This window comes from Myotis brandtii, unplaced genomic scaffold (assembly GCF_000412655.1).
Source record: "Myotis brandtii unplaced genomic scaffold, ASM41265v1 scaffold8, whole genome shotgun sequence".
Classification (NCBI taxonomy): domain Eukaryota; kingdom Metazoa; phylum Chordata; class Mammalia; order Chiroptera; family Vespertilionidae; genus Myotis; species Myotis brandtii.
Window position 1 is genome coordinate 9,491,704 of NW_005371219.1, and position 23,385 is coordinate 9,515,088.

General features: G+C 37.6%; 1 protein-coding gene and 1 long non-coding RNA gene across 3 annotated transcripts in view; both read right to left on the reverse strand.

Annotated features, from left to right (window-relative positions):
• Nucleotides 1–5,615: 5,615 nt before the first annotated feature.
• On the reverse strand, nucleotides 5,616–7,894 carry LOC106724349. The gene is made up of 2 exons (XR_001360110.1): nucleotides 7,856–7,894; nucleotides 5,616–7,049 (listed from the first exon to the last, which is right to left on the reverse strand). It is a non-coding gene; the product is annotated as an uncharacterized LOC106724349 (long non-coding RNA).
• Nucleotides 7,895–12,174: 4,280 nt separating this feature from the next.
• The window catches only part of QRSL1 (glutaminyl-tRNA synthase (glutamine-hydrolyzing)-like 1), a 24,845-nt gene continuing 13,634 nt past the window's right edge, over nucleotides 12,175–23,385 (reverse strand). For both annotated transcript variants that reach the window (XM_014531293.1, XM_005883791.2), the window contains 6 exons: nucleotides 21,522–21,697; nucleotides 21,320–21,432; nucleotides 18,552–18,744; nucleotides 17,939–18,056; nucleotides 15,005–15,210; nucleotides 12,175–12,679 (listed from right to left, as the gene is read on the reverse strand). In XM_014531293.1, the coding sequence (XP_014386779.1) occupies nucleotides 12,462–12,679; nucleotides 15,005–15,210; nucleotides 17,939–18,056; nucleotides 18,552–18,744; nucleotides 21,320–21,432; nucleotides 21,522–21,697 (1,024 nt within the window). In that variant the 3' untranslated portion in view covers nucleotides 12,175–12,461. The remainder of the gene's footprint in view (nucleotides 12,680–15,004; nucleotides 15,211–17,938; nucleotides 18,057–18,551; nucleotides 18,745–21,319; nucleotides 21,433–21,521; nucleotides 21,698–23,385) is intronic.

A 23,385-nucleotide genomic window follows, 5' to 3' on the forward strand; every position in this document is an offset into this window, starting at 1 on the left:
GATGCTTCTCTGTCTCTGGATCTGTTTTTGTTCATCAGTTTATGTTGTTCATTATATTCCACAAATGAGTGAGATCATGTGATATTTATCTTTCTCTGACTGGCTTATTTCGCTTAGCATAATGCTCTCCAGTTCCATCCATGCTGTTGCAAATGGTAAGAATTCCTTCTTTTTTTTTTTACAGCAGTGTAGTATTCCATTGTGTAGATGTACCACAGTTTTCTAATCCACTCATCTGCTGATGGACGCCTAGGCTGTTTCCAAATCTTAGCTCTGGTAAATTGTGCTGCTATGAACATGGGGGTGCACATATCCTTTCTGTTTTCTTGGGGTATATTCCTAGAAGTGGGATCACTGGGTCAAATGGAAGTTCCATTTTTAATTTTTTGAGGAAATGCCATACTGTTTTCCACAGTGGCTGTACCAGTCTGCATTCCCACCAGCAGTGCAAGAGGATTCCTTTTTCTCCACATCCTCTCCAGCACTTGTCGTTTGTTGATTTGTTGATGTTAGCCATTCTGACAGGTGTGAAATTGTTTTAATTTGCATCTCTTGGATGATTAGTGACTTTGAGCATATTTTCATGTCTCTTGGCCTTCTGTATGTCCTCTTCCAAAAAGTGTCTATTTAGGTCCTTTGCCCATTTTTTGGTTGGATTGTTTATCTTCCTTTTGTTAAGTTATATGAGTTCCCTATAAATTTTGGAGATTAAACCCTTATAGGACATAACATTAGCAAATATGTTTTCCCATTCAGTGGGCTTTCTTGTTTTGTTGATGGTTTCTTTTGCTATGCAGAAGCTTTTTATTTTGATGTAGTTCCATTTGTTTATTTTCTCCTTAGTTTCCATTGTCCTAGGAGCTGTATCAGTAAAGATATTGCTATGACATATGTCTGATATTTTGCAGTCTATGGATTCTTCTAAGATTTTTATAGTTTTCTGTCTTATATTTAAGTCCTTTTTGAGTTTATTTTGAGTTTATTTATCCATTTTGAGTTTATTTTTGTGTATGGTGTAAGTTAGTCTAGTTTCATTTTTTTTGCATGTATCTGTCCAATTTTCCCAACACCATTTATTGAAGAGACTGTCTTGACTCCATTGTATGCTCTTGCCTCCTTTGTCGAATATTAATTGGGCATAGTGGTTTGGGTCGATTTCTGGGTTCTCTATTCTATTCCATTGATCTATATGTCTGTTCTTGTGCCAGTACCAAGCAGTTTTGAGAATAGTGGCTTTGTAATATAGCTTGATATCTGGTATTGTGATCCCTCCAACTTTGTTCTTCTTTCTCATGATTGCTGCAATTATTCGGGGTCTTTTTTATTCCAGATGAATTTTTGGAGAGTTTGTTCTAGATCTTTGAAATATGCCACTGGTATTTTAATGGGGATTGCATTGAATCTCTAGATTGCTTTGGGTAGTATGGACAATTTAATGATGTTGATTCTACCAATTCATGAGCACAGTTTATTCCTCCATTTGTTTATGTCTTCCTCTATCTCTTTTTTCAATGTCCTGTAATTTTCTTAGTACAGGTCCTTTACCTCCTTGGTTAAGTTTATTCCTAGGTATCTTAATTTTTTGTTGTTGTTGTAATGGAAAATGGAATTTTTTTTTTTAGTTTCTCTTTCTATGAGTTCATTATTGGTGTATAAAAAAGCCATAGATTTCAGAGTGTTAATTTTTCATAGGCATTTGATCAAATATTTATACAACATATTGATCAGGCAAATTTTGAAACTACATTTATGTTTGCGAAGTATGAACATTTTAATAAAAAATGCATGATAAAAATAAAACTGTTATTTTCAACAGCTGTTTAAGTTGCCTGCCTATAATGGTAAGCTAGTTTCAAAATCAATTCCAAAATTAATTTTATAGTAATCCCAGCTTCTTCGCTAGTAATTATTTCATACTGGCAATTCATTCAGCCTCAAAATGTAGAATCCTTTCCCGGTGGAAGTGCCTTATACCAGGCGGTATCATGTTCCACACAGAGCCAAAGAGACACATTTCCTCCGAAACTCTTGGCCAGATTGTTTCTTCTAGAAATGCTAAAATTATAACCAATCATCATTAAGCAGAAATAAATAATCTGTATTGAAACTCTTGGATACATAATGCTACTCCTCTCTCTTTATTTTATCTGGGTTATGATTATAAAAGCTCCAGTATTGTAAAAGCTCTAGGTCAAGACAGCACCTTGCCAAATGATCAATTTATCAAATCACATATAGATGCACTTTCTTCATATTAATAATTGATAGTTCATGCCAATTTACATTTTGCTGAGGCCTTGGTGTTCAGTGTGTTCGGAGAATGGGCAAACATGAATGTCTAGAGTTTTGTAAATGCCCACTAAATAGAAGCATAAGAAGGCCATGGAATAGATTGAAAATGGTAAATTTGTATCAATTTTGGTGAATGAATTTCACATTTCTTTACAGTAGTCTTTCTGGGCTGTGTTGAAGCTTTTGCCTTGTATTGAAAACTGGTATTTTTTCTCTGTAAGTTATTACCTATTCAGTGTAGCTACATATATGTTTCTTTTACTTTCTATGGAATTGCTCATTTTCCAGGGCTTTTACTTTTGAACACTGGAGTACTTCTGGAACACTCAGCTTTTATTTACAAATGGTGGGCTTACACTAAAATGTAATTGTAGTTGTTATGCATATGAGAAGAGTGAATGAAGATATAAAGGTGAAGTCACTTCAGGCCCAATTTCTTCATGCTCTACCTCAAACCATCCCTTTATCTCCCATTCAAGAAAGCAAACCAGTGAATTAAGAGGACAGTGACTGGTAAATTGGTGAGGATAGGCTGTTATACTTCATTAACTTTCTACTGAAATTTTCAATGGCTTAAAACAACAAAAGTTTTTTAAAGTTTTATTTCTGCTCATGCTACTCATCCAATCAGTTGACAAAGGAGTTCTGTTAACCTTAGTCACTTAGGGACCAGGCTGATGGAGCAGCCAGCTGGAAAGTGTCTACCCAGCAAACTCTGGCCCAGACACGATATTCCACTCCTAATGCATTGGCTGGAATTAGGCACAGGATTGTACCTAACCATAAGAGGGTCTGAAAGGGTAGAGAACTGGAAATATTTGACAAACAACACTAATGATTACTACGATTGTATTAAAAATGTATTGAAAGAGCAGTTTTGACAAGAGCAGAGATGACCCAAGCAGAAATGGAAACATTATGAACAGTGCTGGATCACAGTATTGGCTATTCTGTGATTGTTCACGTCTCCCTAAAATTGCTTTCCAATCCAATCCAATCCAATTCAATCAGCATTTAATAAATGCCTTAGAGTGCGAGATACTTGGTTAACAAAGGTGGGCAGATGCAAAATTGTAGGTATCATTATTTCTTTTGAATTCTACACTCAGGCTACTTTGGGGACCACCTTAAGAAAAATTAACAAAGTTTTGACAATGAGCCCAAATCAGACCTAGCTTTACATAAGTGTTTGACTATAATAATGGTGTGGACAGGTACAGTTAATTAGTTTTCTTTTAAAAAGATCTTTTCTTCATTCCATTTACTAAAATACATTACAGATACATTGACATATGACACCAAAGGCAAAAGTCACAAAAGCAAAAATAGCTAAATTACACTTCACCAAAATAAAAATGTTACTAAAAAAACCATCCAGAAAGTGAAAAGGCAACTCATAGAATGGGAGAAACCATTTGCAAATCATCTACCTCATAAAGGACTTGTATTCAAAATATACTTTTAAAACCCCTTCAACTCAATAAAAAGTCAACCCAATTTAAAAATGAGCAAAAGATTTTATAGACATTTCTCCAAAAATATATCTATATATATAAAAGTCTAAGCAACTGTCCAACCATCTGAACAGTAGCTATGACGTGCACTGACCACCAGGGGGCAGACGCTCAACAGGAGCTGCCGAGCTGTAGTGACTTGGCAGCTGCAGTTCTTGGGTGACACACCCGGAACCAGGGAGAAAGGAGCCCAATTCCGGGGTGTGTCACCCGAGAACTGCCCTCTCGCAATCCGGGACCCCTTGGGGGATGTCGGAGAGCTGGTTTTAGCCCGATCACTGCCAGACAGGCTGAGGGACCCCACAGGTGCACGAACCCATGCACCAGGCCTCTTGTATCCTATATAAGAAAAGGCTAATATGCAAATTGACCAAATAGCAGAACAACCAGTTGTTATGACACGCACTGACCACCAGGGGGCAGGCACTCAACACAGAAGCTGCCCCCTGGTGGTCAGTGTGCTCCCACAGAAGAAGAGCCACTCAGCCAGAAGCCTGGCTCATGGCTGGTGAGTGCAGTGATGGTGGCAGGAGCCTCTCCCACCTCCATGGCAGCACTAAGAATGTCCAACTGACAGGTTAGGCCTGCTCCCTGGGCCTAAGCTGGCAGTTGGACATCCCCCGAGGCTCCTGGACTGCAAGAGGGTGCAGGCCAGGCTGAAGGACCCCCCTGAGTGCATGAATTTTGTGCACTGGACCTCTAATGTATATATAATTGTCCAGTAAGTACATGAAAAGATATTATTAGTCAATAGAGAAATGCAAATCAAGACCACAATGAGATACAACTTCAGACTCACTAGGGTGGCTATAATAAAAAAAATAGACAAGAATGAGTGTTGGCAAGGACATGGAGAAATTGGAATCCTCATATATTGCTCATAGGAATATAAAATGGTTCAACTACTTTGGAAAACCGTTTGGCAGTTCCTCAAAAATTTAAACACAGAGGTTCCACATGAACCATCTATTTCACACCTAGGTATATATTCAAGCAAAATAAAAATACATTCACACAAACACTTGTACATGAATATTCAAAGCATTATTCATTCCAAAAATGGAAACAACGCACATCTATCAAGTGATTAATCACATAGACAAAATGTGATATATCTACACATTATAATATTATTCAGCCATAAAAAGCAATGAGATATTGATACATACTTCTTCAATAGGGATGAACCTTGAAAACATGCTAAGTGAAAGAAGCCAGACACAAAAAGTCACATACTGTATGATTCCATTTATATGAACTGTCCAGAAAAGACAAGTCTGTAGAGATGAAAAGTAAAATTTGTGTCATACTGCACACAGTTGTGCAACAACCATCACCACTAGATTTCAGAACTTTTTTATTATCCTACAAAGAAACCCCACATCCATTAGCAGTGACTCCCTATCCCATTTTCCTCCCAGTTCCCAGCCAAGGCGGGGGGGCCCCCCGTGATGGATCACCCCACAGAGGGAGGCCCAGGCCAGCCAAGCAATCGCACCCCATGCCTGTTGCCTGCAGAGGGAGGCAACCAGTGGTGAGGGGAGGGGGCAGGGCCTCACAGATGGCAAGCAGTGGCAGCGGTGGGGGCAGGTCCAGCTGCCGGCAGCCAGGGGAAGGAAAGCCCCAATAGGTTCTGATCACTGGCCAGGCCTAGGGACCCTACCCAAGGGGTACTGGATTGTGAGAGGGCACAGGCCGGGCTGAGGGACACCCCCCCTCCCTCCGCCCCATGCATGAATTTCATGCAATTTTATGTACTGGGCCTCTAGTATTCATACGAAATTCTGGAATAAGCAAAACTAAATTGTGTTGGGGAGAAAAATCAGAAGAATAGCTGCCTCTGGAGGAGTGGGAACAGGGATTGACTAGCAAAGGGCATGAGAAAATTTCCTGGGGTGGCAGAAATTATAGTAATGTTCTATATGTCAATAGGAGTTTGGTTACACAGCTGTATGCATTTGTCAAAACTCAGGGAATGTACACTTAAGATTTGTGCATTTCATTGTATATATTTTACATTAAAATGCATAAACAAATATTGAACTCAAGTTAGTGATAAGTATGCTTAAGTATTCAAGTGGAATAATGGATGAATAGAGATAATAGAGGGTTAGGAATGTAATATAGTAAATGGTAGAATATTGATGGTTGGATATACAGGTGTGCACTGATTTATATTTAAAAATTTTCATAACAAAACATGGGCAAAGTGAGGGGAAAGGGGGATAGTGCCAACAATAAAAGAACAAAACAAAACAAAACAAAAAAAACACACAAAAACCCATGGGTGAAGAAGGAACCCAATATGAAGACTTCATTTCCTATTCTTCTGACCTCCAAACTCCATCTTACCTACTTGCCTCTTTTTCTGCTACCTGTTAGGTATTTCAATTTGATTGTGGAATTAATCTCCAGCCCCTATAAATCATTCTTGCTTTCCTTGTTTTTGTTAAGGGTAACATCATTCTTCTAGTGGTGAACATTTCTCATGATAAAAATCACATTTCTCTTCTTTCTTTCTCCTATGCCTTCTAATCCAACAAAACTCTAAATTCTCCTAATTTTCACTTTATAATATCTTACTTCTTTTCCCTTTAGCACCACCAATAACCTGCATCCTAGTGGTCATTTCAATAGAGAAATAGACTGGTCTAGCTAAGAAAATAATTTCCCCATAATTTGATGCTCTATATCTTTTTACATGCTCGCTGTAGAATGGTTCCTGATAGAATATATTTTACAATTTACTTGGTTATTGTAAGTCTTACAACTCTAATTCTAGCCTCAGTTCCTTTCAGCTTGCCTGTTAATGACTTGCAGTCAGTTTTGGATGATTTAGATGCATTCACCCCTATCCATTTTGCAACTAATTTATCTTGAAAGATTCACCAAGGAGTAAAATTGCTTATCATAGATGCCCCATGAGCATTTCATTAACTCCTCCCCACACCCCGCTCACCATGGCTACACTAGCTGGCCATCGGGAACGTCAACCTTAAAATTTTCTCATGTTAAAATTGCAGCTAAGACGTAATAATTTGGGGCCTAAATTATCTATGTATTTATATGCTGAAGTAGAATTAAGTTGTATGATAGACTTGTCTTAGGATTCAAATCCAGGTTTATCTGATTTTTAAATCTGGTAAAAAAAAAAAAAAGCTTTTAAAGCTTACCCACTAGGAAAGCTACTGGGAATTTTCCCATTATATCACACTATACAGCCTAAAGCATCTGTATAAGGACCTTTTCCACCACAGGAACATGTAGCCTTATTTTGGGAGGCTTCATCTTTATTTGGTTGGCAGAGTACAGGGGCCTTTTGTTTTGCTTTTTTTTTAACAGGGGCCTTTTAAAGACCACCCTGTGTTAGTCAGTTCTTTATCATGGAAATTGCTTTAAAAATATGCAATCCAGGGGTGAAGGGATTGAGCAAAAAAGAGAGAACTCAAGGAAATGGACAACAGTGTGGTGATTGTGAGGGTGGGGTGGGGGAAAGTGTGGAGGTAGAAGAATGCATAGAGGGGATAAATGGTGATGGAAAAAATAAAATTGAAAAAAAAATGCAATCCATTAGTTTTTTCAGGTATGTTAAACTTTAGCCTCAGAGGAAGCCAGGTCATCAGGGAGCTATTTAACTGGTCTCTAGCGTAAGTTTTCCATAAATTGCCATTTGTCTAAATGCCATTAGTTACCATGAATCTATAAGAAAATGACTTCAATTCATGATTGTATACATTTATTTACAGCTACAAATTACTGAGTTCTTATTCTGTCAGGCATCATGCTAGGTGCTATCAGTGAACCATTTAAATTTAATCATCCCAACCATCCCTTGGAGTAAATAGTGTCTCCATTTTATAGGTCGGGATACTGAAGCTCAGACAGGATACGTGGTCCAGAAATGGCAGTCTTAGGATTCAAATCCAGGTTTATTTGATTTTTAAATCTGGTAAAAAAAAAAAAAGCTTTTAAAGCTTACCCACTAGGAAAGCTACTGGGAATTTTCCCATTATATTACACTATGCAACCTAAAGCATCTGTATAAGGACCTTAACAAGCATTTATTTTTAATCTTATTCTGGTTTTATCCTCTCCATGTTTTTTTTTTTACTCACTTCACTGGTTTTTTCAACTATTTACTTTTATACCCTTATAATAATATATTTTTAATAAACTGCTTAAGATCCTTTTGGATTTATTTTCCATTGAGGTATACTAAAGAAAAAGAAATCAAAAAGCCCGTCTGAAATCCTGTAATTATTACTTTTATTTAATGTTGGCTGGATTTTTCTTGTGTCCCTTGCCGTTATTAAATTTTCAGGTTTATGTGTACACACTGCTTAAGTTATGAAATAACTGAGGAAAGCCTTGTATTTTCCACTGTCCTCTGGTGCTTGTAAACACAGTGAGTGAACTTCATCCTAGGCTTGCACAGTCAACACACATTTAGCCTTGGTATACACAATGAGATGTTTGAGGAAAGGGAGTTTGAAACAGAGTGAAAAGTTTATACTAAAAGCTATTGTGAATATTCTTTGAGTGACCAGGGTATGACACAATTTACAGAGTCCCCACGTCTACTTATTGGTGTCTTGTAACCAGATCTTTTACTGTTTGTTCTAAAACCCTACAGGCATTTGTCTACAGGTGATTTCCTCATGAATCACCCTTGTTATTTTAGCTCTTCTTCTGTGCCAGGCTGTCTTTCCTAGATGGCCCAAGGTCCTCTTTGTTTCCGACGAGCTGATGTCAACTAGCCAAGGACAATATTCTGCCTCCCTGGTTTCAAGTGGTTTTCTTGGTAACGCTGAGTGTGGGCCAACACGGAACACTGGTTTTCCCACTATTTGCTCCCTTGGCTCCGGGTGGTGATACGGTGCCTAGTTTTGTGAGTTCATCCCAGTTTTTCACTCTAGCCATGCTGTTGCTGCCAAATCTAACCTTCTCTTTGTTTTGCTGCCCCTTATCAAAGAACTCATCTCACACTGTCCACCTTCGCCTTTCAGAAGTGCTCTGCTCTGGCAGCCCTGCCACTAACAGTTTTAGAGTTTAATTAGCCGAGATACAGAAACTGTTTCTCACTTTAATTCCCAGATGGCAATTTGGCAAAATGAGATCTGCTAGAGTTAGGGGAAAGGTGGAGAAGAACAAATTAGGTATCATTTCATGCTAGTTGGGTATTGTTACACGTGAGGACGGTCAATGTTTCACTCTCCTATTTTTAGATTCAAATTGTTAGTGCAGCTAAAGTAGAAATGAGAGCTTTGGGAATAAGAGAAATTACATAAAAACTCTTAGAAAAACTTTTATTTCAAATTATGCACACATAAAAAAAGACTAGAGAAAAGATTTATTTATTCGCTTGCTTTTTACATCTTACTAGCTCCTTCAAATAAGGTGGTTTTCTCTTGTTATAAAGTGATATAATTCCCTCTCATGAATTTCTTCCTCTTTCAGGGATGCAGTCAAAATTAATAAGGACCTGCACAGGAAGTTTTTATATGAAGTTTACTGATTATTTGGGAGTGGGAGGATCCCAGTGAGGAGAGAAAACTATTGAAAACTAACGGGCAGGTTGAATTCCTATCATGCAACATTCCAGTGGTTTCACTTCTTATATTTTTCCCTCATGTACTTCATATTTACAACAGGTTTTTTAAATCCTCACCCAAGGATATGTTTCTTGATTTTAAAGAAAGAGGGAGGGAGGCAGGAAGGGAAAGAGAAAGAGAGAGAGTAAGGGAGAGGAGGGAGGGAGACAGAGAAACAGTGATATGAGATAGAAACATTGATCGGTTGCCTCCCATATGTGCCCTGACTGGGGATTGAACCCGAAACCTTTTATTTTATTTTATTTTTTTTCTGTGTACGGGATGATGCTCCAACCAACTGAGCCACGTGTTGGGAGCTAGAAAATATTTTTTAAAGTGAATTTATTAAATAATAATTCAGCTTCCTACTTATACTTATCAACAATATGTAAGTGCCAAATGAGAATGCCTGATCCACATGTGATGATATTCTGACAAAGAAGTCAGTAGTGAAACTTTAAAGAGAGTGGTATGATTTTCATCAGATTTTAAAAAAAATTTTGAATACAGGTAGCCATTAAAAGTTTCTTTTGGCTTAAGGTGCCCACATAAAGAGAACTTGTAAAGATAGTCAATAGGGTAAGGAAATCATAAGGAATAGAGAATCTGGAGTAAGGAAGGACCTGGGCCACCTCACCAAATTATCTACAAGTTTCTTATATAGGATACTAGAGGTCCGGTGCATGAATTTCAGGGCGGGGGGGGGGGGGGGGTGCATCCTCTTGAATCTGGGACATCCCTCTCACAATCCAGGACTGCTGGCTCCTAACTGCTCGCCTGCCTGCCTGATTACCCCTAACCACCTCTGCCTGCCGGCCTGATGCCCCTAATTGCTCCCCTGCTGGCCTGCTGACCCCTAACTGCCTCTGCCTGCTGCCAGCCTGGCCCCCTAACTGCCCTCCTGTGCTGGCCTGATCGCCTCCTAACTGCCCTCCCCTGCTGGCCTTATTGCCCCTAACTGCCCCCCCCTGCTGGCCTGATCGCCCCTAACTGCTCTCCCCTGCCGGCCTGATCGCCCCTAACCGCTTCTGCCTCAGCCCCCGCCACATAAACTTGCTTAATTAGATCTGCTTTCTGATTTAGCTAAACTTTTTCCATCCCAGTAAAGCACCCCAACTTCTCTTTCAGGCAGTTGTCAACAACACAGCAGTAAATATCAACACGAAGCAGATTATTATTGTAGACCACACAGGGAGAAAAAAGGGTAAAATATTTAACTATAGCAGAGTTTGATTATATTCTACACAGTGAGAAAACCTGAAGTCATTTTCAAGTTCCACCATTTCTTACTTCTTTTCAGTCGGATCAAGTTTCTAAACTTTCTAAATCTCCGTTGTCTTGCTAATGAAAACAAAATAGGATTCTACAGTCTCCTATCTACCTACTTCAGGACTTTTATGAGGATCAAATGAAATGAGGCATGGGAAAATGTTTCACAAACATTTGGTTGAACTGTAAAATGTTTGCACCTGGCTATAAAGCAAGTTGGGTTCCTGGGCTGAAGAAACTGCAAGGAGGCTAGTTGCTAGGGAGAGGAAGCTGGGTGTTGCTACATGACATCATTACCCGGCATCCACAGCGACTATTTCCAGGTTGGGCTGGGCGCCACATTTTGTGCCATGGGGTCTTAGCAGCGTTGGCTGCAATTTGGTGGGGTGTCGCTCTGGGGTGGTGGCGGGGCCTGTGTCCCACTTGGGGGAAGCCAAGTGTTGGTTTGTCAGGGCCAGGTCTGTGGTGCTGTTTATTTTTAAATGGCCAGTGTGTGTCATGGCAGCTCCTGCGTTGAGTGTCTGCCCCCTGGGGGTCATTGAGCATCATTGCTACCGGTTGGAGGGAAGGATGGACACTTAGCCTTTTATATATAGACGAGGCCAATGCACAAAATTCGTGCAAGAGTAGGCCTTCCTTTCCCTGGCTGCTGGCACCAGCTTCCCTCCGGCCCCTGGCAGGCACCCAGGACCCAGGCTTCCCTCGCAGCCCCGGCTTCGTCCAGGACATCCAGTCTAATTAATATATTAAGCTTTTATTATTATAGATTGTTATAATTGTTTTATTTTATTATCAGTTATTGTGCCTAATTTATAAATTAAACGTTATCATGGGTATGTATGTATAGGAAAAGAAATATAGTATATGTAGGTTTCAAGCACAGATAGGGGGTCTTGGAACATATTCCCCCCAGAAAAGGGGAGACTACTGTATATTGAAACTTTCTCACTAAAACCAGGTTTCACAACCTACCAAAGTTTTAAGTCCAATATGGTCTGTTAGGTTACAACTGATGTTTCTGGGACATCAATGAGTTCATTTGTGATCAGTTAATAGGAGAAAGAGCTCAGTGTAACATGGAGTTGTTCTGGTTTCTTGGCATGGGGGTCTGGAACAGCAGAAGTAAAATTTTACCCTTTAGCATGAAAGTAAGTTCTCATTTGGTGCAGGTCTATTTTTAGAGAAGCCCCAGGTGCCTACGGGGGAAGCATACTCCCAGTCTTGCATGACTCTGGGCCCCAGCAGGTTGCACTTCCTCCTGTGATCAGAGCTCCTCCATCACATGTTGAGTTGCCTGTCTGCCTGGTTGTCCAGATGATCTCTGGAGGCCTCAATTATTGTTTTTGTTAATATTTTGGTTACAAAGATGCATATGTTTTGAGATGTTCATTATTATAGTTATTTTTACTGTAAACTCTGTTTTTCTTTTTTTAATTAAAATATAGTTAATACACAATATTATATTGGTTTTGGTGTACAACATAGTTATTCAACATTAATACAGCTAATAAAGTAAACAAGCTGTTATTTTTAATGGACATTTTTGCAAAATGCATCGTTTTTCACGAACATGTGTCTTGTGTTACAGTAGAAATCCTGTACTCTGCATTTAGCAGATGCTTAATAAATGCTGGCAGATTACATATAATTAACTATATTACAAGAATTTTAGACAATGGTTCCAAGGAATGAGTATGTTGACAATGAACCAAAGTGCCAGAGCTTACCAAGATCATTTGACTTTTCTAGAATATAAAATCTTTAAGTCATTTTAGTTTGCATGATATACTTGTCACTACTGTTTTAGAGAAACAGAAGCTAAGTCATTTTCAAAGACTGATGAACAATCACCCATTATTTCTTGAAGTTGAATAACAGGAAACTGTACTTGTTTTTCAAACCATTTGGCAACTGTAAGAAGCTGCTGGTCACAAAATGCACGTCCAATAAACTGCAGTCCTATTGGCAACCCTTGGTTGGAGAGGGCCATAGGGACACTCACTGCTGGCAACCCTGAGTAAAAGAAAGAAACCCATTGGTTGATTAATTCTCCATTCTAAGAAGCAGAGACCCCTTCCACTTTCCAGTGCTAGTAGGTCCACGATAAGGCTTAAAAAACAACAAAAAGTATATGATATACATGCTTTTGTACCTTCCTTTGTTCACTTAATGATAAATGTTGAAAATCACTGTTATTGGAACTTCTTCATTCCTTTTTATAGCTGCATCTATTCCATTATGTGGGTTTACCATAATTTATTCAGCCATTCTTCTATGGTTTGGCATGTAGGTTGTTTTCTGTGCTTAGCTATTTCACGCTATAGCCTAGTGAATTACTGTGTACATGTTTTCTGATATTCTTGAAAGTTTCTCAACAAAGATGATTGCTTCACCATATTTATCCTTTAATAAATATGTAATTAGATAATGCCAAATTCCCCTCCAAAAAAGCTGTACCATTCTGAACTCCCATTAGCAAGATGAAGGATTTTTTCCTGCAGCCTTGCCAATAGACTAAATTTTTGAACTTGTAAATTTTTCCAATTTGTTAGATGAGAAATAGTAGCTCAGGGTAGTTTTAATTCCATGTTTGAGCAGAGAAAGTATAAAATCTTGGGACATCTTGTTATGTCATAAAATAAGGAAGTTTTCAAAAATTACTGGGGACAGGTCTAAAGGATATATGCAATTTGAAGGGGCTCCTGTTGACTAAATCTGGGGCAATATGAGCAGCAAAAACAATAATGATAGTAATTGCTTATACTACATTGAATTAAAACCAAAAAAGAAAGCTGCTCTTTAGAGAAGACTGCTAATATACAGAGATGGAATGCTATAATTACAAAGGTCAGCATTTTGTAATTCTCTAGGTATTAACTCAGGCAGTCAGCATCAATGGATGCTAAAACTGACTTCAAGTTTATTGGGAACTAGGATATTCACATGGTCTCAAAGTATCACTTCACCAAATGCTTACAACTGATAAAAGGAAAAATGTAACTCTACAAGGAAAACATCTGCAGTTACTTCCTTAACTAAGGGTTCAACTTAGTTTCCAAAAGCAAAGCAAACTAATGTTAATTGTTTCCTGACATCAAGAATATGTAGTATTTCTGTCAAAAATGTTGAACTCAACTCAATCTCAAGGAAACAATCTGACAATTCAGATTATGGAGGGGACATCCTACAGGGCAAGTGAACTAGATTTTTCAAAAGTCAATGTCACTTAAAAGAAAAATGTTAAAAGGTAGGGGATTTCTTATCAGAAGTAAGCAGGCCAGAAGAAAGCAGCACATTTTTTTTTAAGTGCTAAAGAAAAGAACTGTCAAAACAGAATCCTATACATAGCAAAAATAATTTTTAAAAATGAAAAGGAAGAAAGCGAAGAGAATTAGTTGCCATCAGACCTACCCTAAAAAAATGGCTAACGGAATTTCTCTAAACAGAAAGGATGTGATAAAACAAAAAATCTTGACAGATCAGGGAGAAATAAACACAATAACCAAAAGTACAGGTAAGAACAGTAGAATTTCCATCTCCTCTTGAGTGTTCTATGCTATGTTTGATCATTGCTATAAGAATTATAATGCAGTCTGATGTGGTTCTAAAAAACAGAGAGCTGAGGGATTTAAAAAAGACACCATAAATGAATGTATATATCAGGAAAAAACAACTTATAAAAGACATTTTTGGTACAATTGATAATTCAACTTTATTAATTTAGAAAATTTAATTATTTAAATTTAAAATGCAACACTTAAAAATGGACTACATTTGGCAAATTATTGTACAGTGTTTATGTTAGTTTTCTTAGGTAAGAGAATGGAACTGTGGTTATATAGGAGAATGTCTTCATTCTTAGAAGACTCATGATAAAAATGAAGTGTCATGATGTTGAAACTTAGAAAAGTGTGTGTGTGTGGAGAAAGAGGGAGAGAGAGAGATAGGGAAAGAGAGAAAGAGGAAGGAGAAAGCAAACGAGGCAAAATGTTAACAAGGGTGAATACAGGCAAAGGTCATAGCCGTGTTCATTATGTGACTTTTCAACTTTTTCATAGGTTTGAAAAATTTTTTAAAGTTTAAAAATATGCTACTAAGTGAACTGATTCTGAAAAAGTGTATGTGTGCTGAATCTGAGTATGCATGTACCTATGCCCATGCACCACACACACACACACACACACACACACACACACACACACACACACACACTTTTCTAAGCATTCCAGAAGGACAAGCAATTGCCTTTAGGGAACGATCTAGCTAGAACCTAAGTGAAGACCAGGGTGCCTATTTAAAAATGTAAAGAAAACCTAAACATTCTTGAGGAACCCTCACCTGCCATATTTACAGCCTGTGTAAAAATATCACCCTGGGCACTTCGCGTTCTGTTGTCTTCTTTGATGAACTCCACATACGGCACTGCCTCACTCAAGGTGGTGGGAGTTAGCAAGACATCCACTCCAGAGTTAAAAACATTCACAAAATCATTAGCAATGAGTCGTCTCACTTTCTGTGCTTTGATGAAGTAATTCTCATAGTTTCTGTGGAAAAAAAAATTGGTGATATTTTAAGGGCTTTTTGTTATTTCTTTGAACAATTCTCATACATGAGGCTTGTTAAAGAATCACTGGATTCTTGGCCTTTATGAGTTAGATTCCTACAACACATAAAAATGAATTTTGTTCAACTGTGATGTCACTAGAAAATTTGGTAGGTCTATAGTTTAATCAATCAGAATTCACTACTAGATGCAATTCTGCATATCTACACTAATAAAAGAGAAACATACAAATTGGTGTCACTCTGCTACGCCCACCAGCCAATCAGAGTGACTATGCAAATTAACCCAACAAAGATGGTGGTTAATTTGCATATGCAGGCACAGAGCGAAGACTGAAGGCTCCGGCCGGAGTGAAGACTGAAGACTGAAAACTGAAGAGGCTTGGCTTCTCCGCTGCGGCTGGACCAAAGGCCTGGGTGCCGGAGGAAAACTGGTGCCAGCAGCTAGGGGAAGGAAGGCCTACTGTGCGAATCTTCGTGCAACGGGCTTCTAGTATAATCATAAAACATTAACACTTCCAGGGAACTGTTAAACCAGAACATTCATTTTCAGGTGAGGAAAATCAAGTATAGTTATTAAATAACTTTGCAGAGGTTGCAGAGATTGGCAGTGGTAGAGGAAGTCTAGAACTGGGTTCCTGGAGGCTCAGTTTAATCCTCTTTCTATTATAATGTCTAATTCATCTATAGTATAATAACTAATTATCAGAAGGACACTGAAATTTTGCAAAATTCTAACATGCCATCAGAACTAGACATTAGAAAACAGGCTCTGCAAACAGAAACCGGGGAAAGTATGCTATGCTTGCAATTTTGTATTTTGTAGATAGGCACAGCCCAGAATGGAAATGTGCAATTCAAGAAAAGATGCTTACTTTACTGAAAAGATTAAGGAATTAGCCAGACACAGGAGTTAGTATAAGTCAATCATGCAAAGAAAGGGAAAAGAAAAGGCTCTTTAAATCCTCCTGAAACTAATGAAGGCTGGCAAAAGTACTCACTATCTTAACTTCAGTTTCCTCACCTGTAAAAATGGATATCACAACTCTAGTCTTACTGCAAACCAAATAAAATGAGATAAAAACATAAAAATCTTTTACCCTAAAAGAATGCTCTAGAACTGTCAGATGTCCTTGCTATCATTTGACCACAGTGTCTATAGAGAAGAATGCAAACATCGCCTGTAACTTACATAACAATCACAGATGGAGGCCTAAATAATGTATTAACAGCATTCTCAAACCTGAATTTTATAAAAGAACAAATATTTCTGTTCTCTATGAAATTTCTTCCTCCTTTAAATACGTTCAAAAGCAGAACTTCTGCTTCCATCAATGATGCTATATTAAACAACCAGAAAACAAGACAAAAGGAAACTACCATTTTCAGACCTTAGACAACAGGCATTCAGAAGAGGGAGCTCTGAGTGAGGAGAAGCAAGTATGTGAAAAGCTCTTTGATTTCCCTAGAGCAGTGGTTCTCAACCTTCCTAATGCCGTGACCCTTTAATACAGTTCCTCATGTTGTGGTGACCCCCAATTTCATTGTTACAAATTGAACATAATTAAAGCATAGTGATTAATCACAAAAACAATATGTAATTATATATGTGTTTTCTGATAGTCTAAGGCGACCCCTGTGAAAGCATCATTCGACCTCCAAAGGGGTCGCAACCCACAGGTTGAGAACCGCTGCCCTAGAGTAATGCCTGGAGGCAGTTTTCAGGCCTGAGCCCAGAGAGGCGGAACCTGAAAAGAGCTTAAGAGTGGGGAAATGGGGCTCTGGGTTAAAGAGGAAGATGGAAAGTTTGGAGAGGCAGACAGCCACAATTTGCCAGAGCAGAGTATTGGATAGGAATAAGTAGCACTCAGAGCTCAAGGGATCGCTTGAGTGTGGTGAGAACATTTAAGATCTGCTCCCTTAGCAACTTTCAAGTATATAATACAGTACTGTTAACTACGGTAAATATGATGGACTTTAGATCCCCAGAACTTATTCATCTGATCACTGGAAGTCTGTACCCTTTGGCCAACATCTCTCCATTCCCCCCCAGCCCCAACCCCTGGCAACCACAATTCTCTGTTTCTATGAGTTTGGCTTTTTCTTTCTTTTTTATTTATTTATTTATTTATTTATTTACTTATTTATTTAATTTAAATTTTTTATTTATTTATTTATTTATTTATTTATTTATTTAAAAGACTCCACATGTCAGTGAGATGATATCGTATTTATCTTTTTCTTATTTCATTTAGAATAATGCCTTCACAAGATGGTCAATAAACTTATATTGAAGACTATCTAGGTAGGAGTCATAGTAATTTGGAATTCTTTCTTGGAGCAAACAGGTGCATAGTGGAAGGGAAAACTAAGTTGATTTACTAAATTTTTCTCAAGGGACACCAAAGTAACTACTTAAGGCTCTCACAGCCATAAGCCAATGTGGCAATAATAGTCAGGGGACAATTAATGAGGCCAAAATCCCTCAGGGCTTCCTACTTAGTTTTTACTAATCATTTAACTAAAACTTCCCATTTTTGTTTGTTTTTGAATAGAAACCTAAAGTATCATAAATAAGCCTTTAATTGATTTCTAATTAAAATCATAAAGATTTTGCTTCTTTAGCAAATATTTCAACTTATAAGATCTGCTACTACTTTACTGTTGAGTTTTTAAGAATGAGGAAAATTCCTAAACTAATGATCTTACTCTTTTAATAAGAAAAAGTTTCCTGAGAGAATTCTTCCTCTCACCACATCATTAAAGCCTTCTCGTCTGGTTGCAGCATACATGGCTTCAGTAGACACATTAATGTCACATCTGTGACCTGAAAACCAAAAAGAGATAAACATTACTTAAGAAGGAAGTTTTGGTTGAAAAACAGACCTAAATTTACATTTGTGACCAATACAAAAATTGTGGATTGCCCTTCCTGGTTTCCCTTCTTTATCTGCCTTGTGAGTGAGTGGCCAGTCAGCATTCAAGGAGACAAAAGAAAATAACCAAGAGGAAGACACTATTTGTTCACTTCCTCATTTGTTCGTTCATTGAAATGTTTACTGAGCATCTACCATGTGCTAAGCACTACATTAGATGAACTGAAAATACAAAGATAAGATACTATCTCTTCAAGGTATTCAGTCCAGAAAAGTGAATTGAACACACAGAGATATTAATGATAAATAGTGTAAGTATAATGCTAAAAGATTCACTGATTTACTTTTCTAAATCATCAACACTATCTTGGGCAATATACATATATTGTCACTAAAAAGTGAACCTTTCAAATGTTGAGACAACTACCTTAACACAACCGTCTTACCATACTCTAGCCCATCAAATCTTGCCATATTCGATGCCACTTCTGATGTACACAATACATGGTAGCAGACAATTGAATAACTGGTGTGGGGCAGGGACACTTCAATTACTTTGGCCCCCTCAGACTCAAACAGCTTAGCAGCTTTGGACCAAAGAGATTGTACTTCACTCGATAATTCTGGTACAAGATATTCCTTATTGGAAAAAGTTAAACAACAGAATTAGAACCTCTGTATTGATGATTTATAAAAATTTATACTCCAGGACCTTTGACAATACATTAGAAAATTTGATTAAATTGCTAGTAGGTAGCCAGAAAGATTGAACTAATTTAAGAGTGTTCATGGCATGACAAGCACAGTACTAGATATGAGTGAGCTCTTTAACAATAGTCAAGATTGGCGATTTGGTTGGAGATCTTATAATTGTTAAATGTTTATTATATATCAGGTACCCTGCTAGATGCTTTTCAAAGCTTTTCAACTTTAATGCTTTTAATAATCCCATGATGTAGGTATTATTTTTCAATTTATTAATAAAAAATATAGAGACTAGAGAAGTTAAGTAACTTTACTAATATTACATAGCAGGTAAGTAGAGGATCTAGGATTCTAAACTATGTCTGTTTCTACAACCTGTGCTTTCTCTAGACCCTTAAAAGAAGGCACAGCTATGACCTTAATTGAAGATTTTAAAGAAAGTACAGTTTCCCTACAGCAGTGGTCTCAACTGGGGGCAAGTTTATCCTCTTCCTGTCAAGCAGGGACATTGGTAGTATCTGCAACATTTTTGGTTGTGGGATTGTGGTATGGTGGGGTGCTACCTCTAAGAGTAGAGGCAGTGATGCTGCTAAACATCTTACAATGCATAGGACAGTCTCCCACAACAAAAAAATATCAAAAAAATTACTGTTGCCCTGGCTGGGTGGCTCAGTTAGTTGGAATGTCATCCTGTACACCAAAAAGGTTGGGAGTTTGATCCCAGTCCAGGCACATACCTAGGTTGTGGGTTAGATCCTGGGCTGGGGCATGTATGGGAGGCAACTGATTAATGTCTCTCTCACATTGATGTTTCTTTTTCTTTCTCGCTACCTCCCTTCCTTTCTCTCTAAAATCAATAAACATATCCTTGGGTGAGGATTAAAAAAAAATTACTGCTAAGCTTAAAGGTCAGTAATTCAATATATTTACTTTCATGTATGGATTACTTAATTGCTACCATAATAAATATAGTAGTAATACTAATAGTAATGTCAGTGACATTTATTGATCCTTTACTATGCAAAGTATATCTTGGGCTATGCACTTTACATCAGTGATTAATAAATTAGGCCCATCAGTCAGATGTGACTTGATAGCTATTTTGGAAAATAAAGTTTTATTAGAACACAGCCACACTCCTTTGTTTACATACAGTCTATGGCTGCTTTCACACTACTATAGTGGCAGAGTTAAGTAGTTATGACAAACTGCATGGCCCACAAAGCCTAAAATATTTACTAATTGATACTTTATAGAAAAATCTTACAGACCCTTGCTTAACACATTGCAGACGGATCACGAGAATTCTTGCTTCATATTACACAGTGTTCTACAAAGTATCATAGTTTAAAAAGATATTAGCTTGTAAGAACATGTAATAAATAACTTCAAAATGCAATGGGTATTTAATTTTAAAGCGTGCCTTTAACATTATATAAAACTTTTTTGTACTCGTTCAATAGAAACTTAACTGGCCATTGGTACGCAATGTGTTAACATGATTATCTAATTCTTTTTATTTAGGTTTAATAGTTTACAACATAATATTACATTAGTTTCAGGTGTACATCATGATTTGATATTTAAGAAATGTATTAAGAAATGATCACCACAATAGGTCTAGTTAACATCTGTCACCATACATAGTTTTTTTTTGCTTGTGATTAGAACTTTAAAGATCTACTCTCTTAGCAACTTTCAAATATGCTATATAGTATTATTAACTACTAGAGGCCCGATGCACGAAATTCGTGCAAGAGTAGGCCTTCTTTCTCCCGGCTGCCGGTACCAGCTTCCCTCTGGCACCCGGGACCCAGGCTTCCCTCACAGCCCCAGCTTCATCTGGTCTAATTAGAATATTATGCTTTTATTATTATAGTCGCCATGCTCTGTATTATATCCCTATGATGATTATCTAATTCAAACTTCACCATTCTCTGAAATCAATACTGTTATTATCCCCATTTTACAGATAGGGAAATTGAGCTTAGAGAGATTAAACCATGTGTGCTCAGGTTACACATCTATAATAATAAAAGGGTAATATGCTAATTGGACCAGATGTTTTCCGGACATCATTCCGGACGTCCTTCCTGACGAAGCCAGGGCTGGAGGGAAGCCAGCCCGGGTCCCGGGTCCCGGGTCCCGGGTGCCTGCGGGTAGCCTGAGGGAAGCCAGCCCAGGTCCCAGATGCGTGCAGGTGGCCAGAGGAGGGAAGCAAACTGGTGTCCTGGGTGCCTGTGGGTGGCTGGAGGAGGGAAGCAGCCTGGGTCCCGGATGCCTGCTGGTGACCAGAGGAGGGAAGCCCGGGTCCCAGGTGCCAGAGGGAAGCCAGTGCTGGCAGCCAGGGGAAGGAAGGCCTACTCTTGCACGAATTTTCGTGCATCAGGCCTCTAGTAGCTAATAAAAGGAAGAGCAAGGATTCAAACCTAACCAATCTGTTTCCCAAATCTGTGCTCTGTATGTGACATGACAGTACTTCTGTAAAGTAATGAAAGGGAAGAATTACCTTGGGAATTCCTATACATAGTTTGCTTACATCTGTCAAACTGGGAAGTATAAACGATTTAACAGGATCTTGTACTGTGGTCGAATCTTTGCAGTCATGCCCAGCCAGTACACCTGTAAAGAAAAATACTTGGAAGTGATAGACATCATTGTTTTACAGTGAAATTGTAACATTTTCAAACTACATGGAATCATATAAATACCCAACACAGTTGCTGCATCATCCACGCATCTGGTTAAGATTCCTGGCACATCCATTGAATTCACCAGGGGAATGAGACCGTGACGGGAAACTAAGCCATAGCTTGGTTTTAAACCAACAACTCCACAGTGGGCAGCTGGATTTCTGGTTGATCCTCCTGTATCTGATCCTAAAGCCCTGGAATTTAAATGGAATTCTCTTTAGAAGAATGACATATCTCTATTTACATTTGGAATCTACCTTTTAAAATGTATATTTTAAAACTGTATTTCCTGCTGATTATATAAAAGTAAAACATGCTTATCTTAGAGAATTATTAAAGTATAGAAAAAGATAAGAGGTAACAAAATATTCTACCATCCTGAGGCAAACACTGTTAATATGTGGCATATTCAAGTCTTTTTAAAAATGCATTTCTCTTTCATACTTCAGGTTATTTTGTAATCATAAGTTTCTATCTCTTTTTTGCTAATCATGAGCCTTTTATTAGATCATTAAAATTACTGAAAATTTAAAATATGTATAATACTCTATCATCTCAGTTGGCAATTCCCAATATTTTAAAGCACATTCTCTTATCAATATACATACAAATCTTATGCCTTCTTTTAATGGCAATTTTATAGTATGCTTTTAACAACTGAATACACCCTTCCCAGAAATTAAGATACAGCCCTTCTACTACCCCATTTAGAATCATGGGTAGAAATGTATTTTAATTTATTTAAACATTATGTTGTTGCCAACTAGAATAACAACTGCATCATAAATTACTTTGTAATAAACACCTTTAAACATAAACCTTTGCCCATATGTCTGATTATTTTTTAAGTTAGCTTCTAAGAATTAGAGTTAATGGGCCAAAGAGTCTGCCTGTTATTATAAGTTCTTAATATATACAGTCAAATTACTCATTAGGTTGTACCAATTTATATTCTTAATTGCAGTGAATCAAATTGTGTTTAATGTTTCATTGTTCCACTGAGTACTAACAGTTCTTAAAATATGGTTAAAGTGATAACCAAAAAGTTTTGTAAATGTGTATTTTAAAATAATTTTTCACATTTATTTGTATTTGTATTACCCAACTATGAAGTGTCTGTTCATTGTTTTGCCCAGTTACCCATAGAGTATATGCTTTTCTTATTAAGCAACAAAAACTCCCACAAAAACTAACTTTGAGGACATAATACTAGGTAAAATAAGCCATCACAAAACCTGCATAATTTCACTTATATGTGATACTTAGAGTAGTCAAATTCATAGAGACAGAAAGGAGAAGAGTGGTTGGCAGAGACTGGGGGACAGGCAAATGGTGAGCTGTTGTATAATGGGTACAAAGTTTCAGTTTTGCAAATGAAAAAAGTTCTGGAGATTGGTTGCACAACAATGTGAATGTATTTAACACTACTGAACTGCACATTTAAAAATGGTTATTAAGATGGTAAATTTTATGTTATGTATATTTTACAATTAAAAATTAAAAACATTTAAAAAACTGTTTCAGAAAAAGTTTTTCTAATTAGAAAAGTGTACATGGCTACTGGAAAAATTATAATGTCCTACTGTATGATGTATATAAAGTAAAATTTCTCTTATAATTATCCTGATAAAAATCTAGTTATCAATTTTAATATACATTCATCCAGACACTTCCATGCAACTAACATACATATATTCATATATAATTATTACTTTTAATAAAACTAAGGTCATACTATCTACACTAATAAAAGAGAAACATGGTAATTAGCAAACAACCGCTACCCTTCCCATTGGCTAATCAGCATATCCTTATGCAAATTAACTGTCAGCCAAGATGGCGGCTGGCAGCCAGGCAGCTGGAAGCGAACATGAGGCTTGCT